Source organism: Acanthisitta chloris, unplaced genomic scaffold, assembly GCF_000695815.1.
Source record: "Acanthisitta chloris isolate BGI_N310 unplaced genomic scaffold, ASM69581v1 scaffold41958, whole genome shotgun sequence".
NCBI lineage: Eukaryota > Metazoa > Chordata > Aves > Passeriformes > Acanthisittidae > Acanthisitta > Acanthisitta chloris.
The window spans coordinates 21,888-33,257 of record NW_008687334.1 but is presented as its reverse complement, the minus strand read 5'-3'; the positions used below and the strand labels follow the sequence as shown (position 1 = coordinate 33,257).

At 41.5% G+C, this 11,370-nt stretch overlaps 1 protein-coding gene across 1 annotated transcript in view; it reads left to right on the top strand.

Moving 5' to 3' along the window:
- LOC103807770 (protein FAM122A) overlaps nucleotides 1–10,364 on the top strand; it is a 10,582-nt gene extending 218 nt beyond the window's left edge. Inside the window, exons 2-9 of the mRNA XM_009080517.1 lie at nucleotides 4,396–4,452; nucleotides 6,477–6,520; nucleotides 6,600–6,654; nucleotides 7,059–7,151; nucleotides 7,629–7,717; nucleotides 8,388–8,449; nucleotides 9,049–9,145; nucleotides 10,205–10,364. Coding sequence (XP_009078765.1) covers nucleotides 4,396–4,452; nucleotides 6,477–6,520; nucleotides 6,600–6,654; nucleotides 7,059–7,151; nucleotides 7,629–7,717; nucleotides 8,388–8,449; nucleotides 9,049–9,145; nucleotides 10,205–10,364 — 657 coding nt within the window. The remainder of the gene's footprint in view (nucleotides 1–4,395; nucleotides 4,453–6,476; nucleotides 6,521–6,599; nucleotides 6,655–7,058; nucleotides 7,152–7,628; nucleotides 7,718–8,387; nucleotides 8,450–9,048; nucleotides 9,146–10,204) is intronic.
- Nucleotides 10,365–11,370: the final 1,006 nt, after the last annotated feature.

Sequence of the window (11,370 nt, the reverse complement as noted above, 5' to 3'; positions counted from 1 at the left end):
AGGCTGTGTGGCCTTGGAGGATACTTATATTTCATTGTGATCATAACTTCGCTTATAAACTGCAAGCAGATGTTCTAAGGTTGAGTAAGAAAGGTAGTTCACAAAGAAAACTAATTACATGACTGTGTTGTTGATCAGTAATCAATGTGTTAATGATTTCTGATGCTTAAGAAAAAGAGGGCAGTGATGCTCTGATCTCAGATTGTCTTTTATGTAGTAATGGCAGAATAGACTGTGGTAATCAACACCTGTTAGAACAAGATAGAACTAGCTGACAGACATTAGTCTAGAGAATTCCAGAATGAATGATTCCCTGTCTCTGGGACATTTGTGATTTCAGCTTTCATCAGACTCCTGACAGCTCCCCAGATCTGAACTTTGAAATACCATTCCAACCCATGGTGCTTCAGCCAAGAGAAAATACTGCACGCCTTGTGTTTTAGTACACTGCAGACTGTGGTAGAACACACCACTGATTTAGAACACTCGCACAAGATAGTTTGTTAACCCCTGAAGGGTTAGGGTACATGGGGTAGTTGTTGCCTCTAACCGAAAGGAATTTTTGGTCAGACTTTCATGTATAACCACAAATGTAACTTTTCCCCTAAGAGAGCCTTAAGGAGCAGGTAGGCTTAGGGTAACATCCAGCTAATTATTAATGTTTGGAAAAATTAAGCTCTGTTGGGTGGAAGGGAAGTAGTATCAATTTTAAGTATGGGAAACATAGTCCTTGTGATGCTCACAACATTTATCCTGGTTTTCCTAGTTACCTTCTGAAGGTGCTTTAGTAGCTCGTTAGCCCCATGTCAGTGGTTGAAGAATACTACTCTCCTGTTCTGGTGACTGATGCCCCTGAGCTAAAATTCTGTTTTTAAGTCAGGATAAATGTTTCAGCCAAGGTTTGCATCTGTAACTGAACCAGGATACTTATGTACAAGACTAAGGAAATTGGTGGAAAAGCCTTTCTCCTGCTGGGATATAAACCCTGATAAAAAGTGCTATGGTCAGGGTTTCTTAAACAAGTCTCTTTCTTCATACCCTAAGCTGCAACCCTAAAAATATATAAATCTGTTGATGCTTGTGGTCAGACAAAAGGAGAAACACACAAAGGTGAAAGCTCAGTTTGTTGTGTTTGCTTCTGAAGATCCTCAGTTGTTGGGCAAAAAAAGCTAATTCATGCTGCATTGCCCAGAACCTGCTAGGAGGCAAGAGCTAACTCAGGGATGGGCTGGATCTTCTGGCTACCCTAATAGATGTTGCTGCCTTCTGGACTGAACCAGTGCTTCCACTTTCAATGATGTTCCTAACCCTTCCCCTCACATTAATGTTATTAAAAAGTGTCCTGAAAGTTAACTTCTTCACTCCCAGCTGGTCAGGTGCTGACAGAACACAGCTGGAATTTTACTTATGCCCCACTCAGTGCTAGATAAGTGCCTTGTCCACTTTGAAATACTCCTTTGAATTACAGTCTGGTTTGTGGTTCTGTTGAAGATGGCAGGGAGGATGGAACTGGAAAGGAGCTTAGAGATTCTCATCCTTCTTTGGTCTTAAACCAGGATCATCCACAGATAAATGATTTTGTCAGAATAATTAAGCTCTCAGCATTAAGGAACCTAAGGAACCTCCCCTGGTATTCTGGCTATAGCATTGAAGTAAGTGTAGTTTGATGATGTTAGAGGTGTTCTGAGGAGTGAGGTTTGGTAAATTAAATTTTACATTAGGTAGGTGATAAAGTGTACTTCAGACCCCACTTCTCTGTATTTAAGAAAACTAATCCAAGTTTTATTGCACTGTAAGCTCTAATAAAGAGGGTTAGAAGATTCAGTAAGCGACTGAAACTGTGTTCATTTGGTATTAGAAGTACAGCTAAGGTTTTGTGTTTGGTTAAACTGTGGGGAAAAAAAGTTGATTAATATTTGTATAACCTGTGTGGTGTTCGCTGTCATGGGAACAATGGGAGTTGCTAAAAATCTCTAATAACTGGAGGTCATAGTCTATCAACTCCATCTTCAGGGCCAGCAACTGTCCCAATTGCTCAGCTGAATTCTAAAATCTGTTTTGTGAGAAGCCTCTCCAAGTCTCAGAATACAACTTTATAATGATGATTGCAAGGGCAGTGATGCCATTTGGGCTTGACCTGCAGTTTTCTGGCACTACATGTGATTGCCAAGAAAGGGTCAGCCAGGCTCAGTCTCTGCTGTTCCTTTCCTTCCAGAAGGTATCAGGGACACTAGTAAGTGCTGTGGTGGTTGTGTGCTTGGGGCTTCTGTTCTGCTGTTTAAGCAAAGCATTGGAGTCTGAGTGTTTGAGTTTAAGCAAAGCATGGAGTCTCTCAGCAGAAGTTGGGATTTTTCCTAGTCATCTTGGGGGATTTTCTTCAGGCTGGGTGGTTTCCCTGTTGGGGTTCAGTGTGACCCCACAAGTGGCTGTGCTGGCAGGAGGCAGAGGGCACTGCAGGGCTGCAGAGGCAGTGGTGCCTGCCAGACTGGCACTTCTGAAACCTTACCTGCAGTGCAGAACAGTATCCGACATACTGGAGAAGAGGGGAAGGTGTTTCTCTTCCCTGTGGTACCCTTAATAGTTTGTACTGTTTTTATTAAGCTTTGTGCTCTCTTAAAACATTGGGGGTTTGAGTAGCATGATTTAACAAATGGGTTTGGTCTGTTTTACCCTGTAAAAGTGACAGAGGTTTCTTTTCAGAAAAGTTAAATCCAAGAAGAGAAAACAAACAGAGCAAAAGTGAGTTTTAAACACTGGCAGAGCAGGATGATGCCTTGTTGGAAGCAAGATGTAGGACCCTCAGAGTTAAGTGAGTGCCTTAGACCCTGCAGAGGAACACTTAGCTGTCTCTTTCTATTTCACAGTGAGAGCTACTGGTTTTGTACATACTCTGTTAATGTCAAACCTTAAAGTATGTGGATCACAGTCATAAAATTAGAATATAATGAGTGGAACAAATGCATTTCTGCTGTGGAGTGACAGGGGGAATGGGCAGGAAGGCACCATTGTCCAAATCCTTTTCTCTGTGTGAGAATCAAGGTCAGCTCAAGGTCTACCTTGGCTGGTGCAGCTTGGAGGAATTTTTATTAGGTGCAGAGGATTTTTGGGAGCTCAGTATAATAGTGAGGCTGACCTAAACTGAACTCAAGAAGTAGCAAGTCAAGATATTTCAGCTGTTAGACTTCAGTACTGTATATTTTGGTGGCTGAATTCTGGCACAGACATTTGACATCCTCTGTGCTCGTCTGATAGGCTTTTGTGAGAAGAAGGGCCAGATGTGTTGGTGTTTGTTTTTCTGGAATGAGGATTCTGGATATATGAAGCATTAATAGTCTGTCATAACTTACCATGACTCTGTGTCAGGCAGCAAAATATTTGTGGTGCAGTGAACAGTTAACTGAATGTTTGTTAGCTCTCCAGCTGTAGCACAGTGAAGAGCTCTAGTAATGTTTTGTGAAGGGGATGAAGCCTTAAATTGCATGAAGTGTATAAACACTTAGCTGAACACATCCATTTTAAAGACACCTTGTTTTGGGGGGGATTCTCAGCTTACAGAGAAGTGAAACCTCTATTCAAAGCTTTAGCTTGGAATCTTTGTTCCCTGAATGGCTATGACAAAAATGAACTGAGGGTTGACAATTTGAGGGATGGAAAATATATGAAAGAAAATTATATTTTGAGACAATAATCACTTTAAATTACTCGGTTTGGAGTGTGCAGTTTCAGAGCATAGACTTGCAGTGATGCACAACTGTCAGCACTAACAGAAGACCATTTTTAGTGAAGTCTTCTCTGATTTCACCCAAATTGGTGAAGCTCTTGGGAAACCATAAAGAACGTGTTTAACTCTTTGTTAGCCTTCTCATAGCTGATTTTTTTCACCTGTCAAAGTACTCATTTACAGGCAGACAACAATCCAGGAACCTTTTAGTGTCATGTGTTTTGGCTTTGTATTTTTAAAGAATTCATTGGGGAGTTTTCTGGATCACTTAAAGGAAAATAAATATTCGGAGTCACATAAAGGAAAATATTTATGCTAACATAGAGACTAAGGGTGGCTGTGGTGGTGAAAAGCAGCTCCATTCCATAGAGAAGGCTGTCAGTTCCAGTTGCCTGGAAATGCAGTGCAGTCCAGGCTGATACTAATTAGCATCTGTGAGCACACAAAGCAGCAGAATGTGGAAATACATATTATCATGGGCTTGCAAGGAAATAATGCTGTTTATGTATGCTGAGAATTTATAAATGGTTTGGATTCTGTTAAATGACCTACTCTATTTGTGTTTGGGCTGGCACTATAGGGTAGTTACTAACATTGCTGTTGTACCTTTCCCTCCCTCCCTTCTCCTGTAATTCCTAAGTGTGTTTCAGTTGAAATGTGACTTTATTTTGCAGTTTGTGCCATCGTCTCCCATCCGCATTCCCAGCAGTCGACTCCACCAAATCAAACAGGTAACCACAGGTCCTGATTTCCTTTAATTTTAAGTTTTTTATAGGTGGCTCTGGGTTTTTTGCAGCTTATGTGTGATGTCCTTCAAATGGCTGTAGATTTTATTTTCAGTCTGCCTGCAGAGTTCCACATTTCATGGAGCATATTATAGTGAGAAGAAGATTTGAGGAGCAAGAGAAATCTTAAAATGGACATTTTAGAAAGGAAACCTTTAATGTAAACCCTCAGGGTAAAGTTTCACCAAGCTTTTGGCAGTAGTGCCAGCATAAATATTCAGGGCCAATAACAAAGTGTTCCTTAACTTGTGTTGGCACAAGGCTTTTGTGCAGCCAGAAAATGAGCAGGATAAGGAAGGACTCTGGCTGAAAAATAGTTTGCACTCTTCTGGCTTGGGCTATTTTTCATCTGTATAATTTTCTTCTCCAGATCGCTGTACTTGTGCCGTCCCAGCACAGACAGGGGGGAAGGGCACCAGAGCAAACACTTGGGAAGGGGGAGGTGTGGGGAATATCTGAGCAGGATTAAATAGCTCTGCTCCCAGCCAGCAGACTGTAGTCTGAGGACTCCAGCTTTGAAATCAACAAGCTCAAATTCTTGTGGCTCCTTCATTTTATATCTCCCCTTTTTGACAGTAGAATGTTTATAACATTAGCTTGAAGATACTTGAGTTTTTTTATATGGTTTTTTTTTTTAGTTTGCTAGTTTTCAGTGGATAGGCTTCATTTTTACAGTTAAGATGATTTAATGCTTCAGACAGCATTTTTAGGCTGTGGAGTCTGAAGTGGTGGAAGGCACTTCTGTTTCCCACCTCAGATATTTGAGGTGCATGCACAGTAATCCTGAGGAAAAGAACTTTTTGCTTTCATTATGTAAATAATTTACTTGCATAAAGAGACTCTGAAGCACTTGGGTCAGTTTTGGAGCTGTTTTTATCAATATAAAAAAGCTTAGGATTAATATATAAATATCACAGGATCATAAATTAGTTTGGGTTGGAAAGGACCTTTAAAGGTCATCTGGTCCAACCCCTGCAGTGAACAGGGAGATACAGTGAGAAGTATGCTGAGAGCCAGGGGGTGAACTGCTGTGGCTGTTTTACATGAAGCAAATGGAATTTGTTTGAGAATTCTTCTGTATTCACACTTGTGCCCCACATGGACTGAAGGAAACAGTGTAATTTCCTAACCTGTGTCTGATCATTAAACTTACAAGTTGGCGTTCCCTGTCCTGTGTACTTGCTGGCTCAGGTGGGAACCTGTGTGACCTATTTCTGAACTCTTTCAAATCTGAGCAAATCATCACACAGGTGAAATGTGTTAAACTCTTCCTACTTGTGAGGGAGATTGTGAAGATGTTTAGTTGAACTGTATTAAGGAATCTACTGGTTCACCCAGCAGACTGGAGAGCATTCAGTTATCTTCAAGGAATGTCTCCCTAAGAGGAGGTTGAGTCAAGCTGGGGCTTGGTGTTAAACTAAACATTATTTGATCCATTTTAATAATATTTTAAGGGGTTTTTTTTTAGGAAAAAAACCTACTACATTGCAAAGTCATTGTGTGCAGTGTATTGCAAATGAGATGCTGACAAGTGTCTGGTTAGTCATTAATCCATACAGTAAGGTAAGAATCCAGCCATGCTCTGGAGGATTATCTGTACTGGTATCCACTTTGTGAAATGATGTTATGCAAGGCTGCATAAAGACACTCCAGCACATGCAGGATGTTTGGTTCCTATTATCATGGGTTGGTTTTGTAACTACCTCTTGGGTTATAATGAAAATGGAGCTGCTTGAGAAAACAGCCAACTCACATCAGCACTGCTGAGGTGATGGTGTCTCATCCTACATCTGTTCCCTCATCCTCAGCTCCTCACTCCTTTTCATGTAGTGAGAACTTCAGGTTAGTGTTGCTCAACTGAGTTAAATTTTCTGCATGCCAGAGTGAAATGAAACCAGAGCTTTTCTGATTTGGTGTAGCAAAGTGCTTTCTTTTAATCTTACTTCTTCATCTGCTGATCTTTCTTTCAGGAAGAAGGAATGAATTTGCTGAACAGAGAAACAGTCCATGAAAGGTGAGCACTAGGGCAAACCCCAGCACTGACTGCAGTTGTCTGTGGGCCTGGGACAATGCATCTCTTTTCTTCTTTATAGAGAAGTGCAAGTAGCAATGCAGATGAGCCACTCATGGGAGGAGAGCTTGAGCCTGGTAATGCTTTAATTTGTGTTTCTATCATCAGTCTCAGCATACTAGAGACTCTCATGTCAACATTTCCTTTGATAGCTTGACCTACAATTAAGGTGTTAGTGTAGATCTGCTTTTGAGCAGCAATTTTTCGCACTAACGAGGCCTAGAATTATCAGTTGTTGAGGTCACATGTGGGTTCTTTGGGTATGGCAAGAGGAAATTGCATGGAATCTGCCTGTTCTGATTGTCCTCCATGCTCTGATACCGTGTAATGTTCAAGGCTTTCTTGTTGTTAAGCAGAAACTCATAAATGGCTACCTAAAAATTACTGATATGCTGGAGGATGACTTTGGAATTCCACCCCAGTCATCCCTTTCCATATTCAGGTTCTTGCCCATGGGATTAACTCTATGTACTGTTTACAGAGCGACAATGATTTTGAAAAATCATTATCACCAAAGCAAGTAGACTTTGTTCCAGTTTCTCCAGCTCCTTCACCTACAAGAGGGATAGGGAAGGTGAGCAAAATGTGGTAATAATGGTTTTGTCTTAAGCAATACTAAATAAATTCAGCTAAATCACTAGCAGAAGATTCAGCCACCTGCTGCTTTCTACCTCAGCTGCAAACAAGAAACTAGAGAGTCAATAAAACCCCCTAAAACCCCAAACCAGAACATACCAGTTAGCAGCTGCACATCATGTGGATGTGCATTTCTGTGGAGCGTTCAGCTGTTAATCTGTGGTTAATAAAAAATGAGTGAGTCTGTTTAAGCAGAGTACAGTGAAATAACTGCAGGAGAAGGGAATCTGTCCAATTTGTAAATGTCTCTTCCTCAGTAACAACAAGTGCTGTCTCAGTATACTCAGCCACAGTGAGTGGTTGCTGACATTGGTACTGGGTTGCTCATTTCTCTGCAGTTAGTTAGCATCAGTTGTTGCCACGTGGGTGTGATGCAGTATTTGTGAGTAAATAACACAAACTGTTTTCCTCTCAGCAATGTTTCTCACCATCTTTGCAAAGTCTGGTGAGTAGCAGTGGGTTACCTCCAAGTCCCAGCCCCAGTCCGACAAGGAGATTTTCAAGGTAAGAACCAGAGCATATCCATGATAGAAAATTGGCAGAGTTTGTTCCCAGTTGTGAAGGACCAGAATTTGTTACATTCATCAATGATTTCTGAGCACAAATACAACTTTATATATTTGTGTAAAGTTTAGATTATACTGTGCTCTAGAGTATTTGTCAAAATCCTCATGTCATAACATTGGGAAAGTGGCTGCAGTGTGGCATCTGTCATCTCAGGGAGTCTATTGCTCTCAATCACATCTTGAGGGATTGAATTGAATCATAAGGGAAGGAAGCTCAGCAGATTTAGGGTTCGTTACTGGCTCAGGTTTTAGTTGCACTGGATGTTGTGTTGAGTGATGTGGGCACACAATTAAATTTTGCTAGGCCCTCGCAGTTCAGCAAAGCACTGCCTGTCAGCTGAGATCCAGTTAGTGCCTAGATGTGAGCTCTGAGACTGCCCCAGTTGTGAAGTAATGTGATTACACTTTTTCTGTTACGGTCTGAGCTTCCTGGGCTTTCTTCAGCCGGAAAAAAAAAGACTTGTTTTGGATAAGCTGGTTTAATACCTATTTTCTTAGGGGTTTTTTCACTTAGTAGTTTGTTTTCTGAGTGTCTTTTGGCTCTTTACATGTTTTCAACCTTCCTTTTTAATGGTGATCTCAGTGTAGCACAATTCTTCTTTTAACAGGAGAAGTCAGAGTCCAATTAACTGCATCCGACCGAGTGTTCTTGGATCAATGAAAAGGAAAGGTACAGTACTTGGGTTTGGGTAATGTAATAGGCCAAAGTGTTAAGTTGTGTAGTAACTCTATAGTGTCCCTCATGGCTCTGTTCACTTGGCTGATGCTTCAGAAAGTGACTAGAAATAGGTGTTATTGATGACCAAATAAACAGAATTGTTTGTAGGGGTAAAACAGGCAAATAATTAAATTAGTTTTTACTATTCATAAAGCCAAGAGTTGTTCTGTTCTCAAGTCTCTCCATTGCTGCAGTCATATAGATGTGGTAAAAAAACTGATGTAACTTGTTCTCTGCTCTGGTGGAGCTGCTCAGTGAACTGATACCTGGATAAACTGAAGCAAAAAGCTTTTTCTTTACTACTGAAGAATAAATATCTGATATCTAAACCTCAGCTCATAACTCACTAAACTTTACTGAAGCTTGGACTGAAATGTTTCCAGGAAATAGACAGTCCTTAAAATTTCAGCAGCTAAGTTTTATGCTTTATACAAAGTAATTTATAGTTTCGAAGTTTGAACCTCTGTGCTGTTTGCTCTGTAGAAGTAATTGAAAGCAGATTTTTGTTTAAATGAGCAGTAATTTTCATCACTCCTTATCTCTTCCCAAAGGTGTGACAGAGATGGAAGATCATCCAAAACGGTTATTCCAAGGATCCACCAACATGCTTAGCCCTGAAGGTGCACATCAGGCCGACCTAGGGGGATGGTAAATGCTCTGCTGTTTGTTGTCCCTGTCGTCAGAAGTATTGCAGGTCTTTTGAATTCTAGCAGTGATTATGCCTGAAGTGTTTTGTGTTTTTTTTAACACAGACATCTTGTAATTTTACAGCGTTGAAATTCCACAGTAGCCAGGCAGCAATGTTCACTATGGTTTTACAATCTCTAGGCCTAACATCCCTCACCTGTTTGGGAGCTGAGCATGTCTAGGCAAAGATCCCTCATGGCTGGCAGGTTTTGGAGTCTAGTTTCAAGTGGCAATCAAATGTGAATGCTGATGCTTTTGTGTGAATTGGGTTTTGCTTTTTTTCCCTTGCTCTTAGTCACAGTGCAACATGAGTGAGTCTGTCCCTCCCTGGACTTGTAATATCAAGAGATTTTGATCTAGTGTTTTAGTCAAGAGGTTAATAATCCATAAGGTGTCCCCACACTACTGTCAAGACAGGGTTGTTCACAGTGTTTCTGTCCTTTGTGCCTCTCAGCTGATGTACAGAGTTGTGCACAGGCTTGGGGCACATTGCAGTGGCAATAGCAAAGTACATGTTTTAAAGGCACTTGAAAAACATTTGCACACCTTGTTCACAGTGCACAGCAGTGAGGGTTCAGCTGCTGCAGCTTGGTTTAGGAGATGGTAGTTCATAAAGAGTCATGTTGCTGCTATCACTGGTGATAGATCAGCTGTAGTTACAGGCTTGTGTCATTGAAATATGTAGTACAGTGGAGTAAGTACAGTTTGTGTTGGCTCTCCCTGGCTGTGTGCTGGCCCAGAGCCTGGGGAGATGGGGCAGAGCTGGCAGGGGTTGCTCAGCCTGGGGCCTCTGCCTGTGCCCCACTTCTGGGCGAGCAGAGCAGGCAATGGGCAGCACATTCTGTGTGTTTGGAAGTGACTGCAGGGAGTGTAGCTACAGATACATTTCAGATCTCAGAGCTTACTGGTCCCTTGGAGATGTACAGTTGTTTCTAGGATGGCTTTATGATGAGCAAAGCTGTTGTGGGAGCCTGAGCAGAGAGTGCCTCATTTCTCATGTCCTCATTCCTCTGTTGCCAGTCTGTCGTCACATGCCCTGGATGACAACAGGAGCAGTGCAGGTTCCTCCTGTGACTCCCCAGCAGAAGTTGGCACCAGCACAGACTCTCCAGTCTCACTCTCTGACTCCAGATCTCCATTTTTACCAGTAGATCTTACGGCCAAGTTACCAATCAACTGAGGAGCAGGAGCAGCAGGAGTCTGCTGATGGACACCAGGAAACAGGCTGGATACCACCGAGACTTTCTGTTGTGTGTAACTGATTCTGTTCCTCATAGGAACTTCCAGGAATGTCATTATTTCTAGAAAACTTCCAGAATGGTTCCTTGAGGAGGAATTCACGTTTCTAGTGACTTGTATGACATTTACTAAGATCCAGCAAGCGGTTGGATTGCAGACACATTGGATGCTCACACCAGTAAGGAAGCTGTGGATCTGCAGTGGGTATTGTCTCATCAGCATGAGCTACAAACTCTGTATGTGCATCCTTGTGGAACACTTGGCCTGCCAGCAGCCTGTGTCCTCCCTCATGTAACCTGGTGCTTGTGTAGGAGCAGATAACTGTCACGTTTGTCCTCAGTCTGAAACCAATGAGCAGCTTACTCATTGTTTTTATTCCCAGAGTGTTAGATTTTTTTTTTTTCCTGTTTCATATGAAAGGGAGAATATTTGGGGGGGGAATTGATTACTGTGTTCTGTTATGATTGGCTCTTAATCAATTCTGTGTTCCAATGGATGTCAGAAGAACAAGTTGGTGAATTGTCAGCTTAAATTTCCATGTTGGATTTCATTCATGCTCATGACTGCTGTTGTGACTAAATCTGTATCAGGTGTGGAACATTCTTCTGGGGTTTGGTATTATTTTCTTCCCCATTTGGATGATGTATGGGAGTGCTAGGTGCTCTGTTAAAGATTTTCTGTTAGGGAAAAGTTGTGATAATGTTTGGAGCAAAACATGAAATCCTGAGGTTTTGGTATTTAGTGCTTCAGAAATGTGTTATTTTAGCAGTCACTATTTGTCTTCATATGTGACTTTTGTTGGACAAATACAGTGAGGAATCTTGAATGGCTTTTCACAGGCTGAGGCAAACAAATATGTTTAATCTGTGTTTAATCTGATGTTGCTTCCTCAAACAATGACATCAAGTCACTTCTGCTGTTGAAAACTTCAGATGCTGATTGGCAGC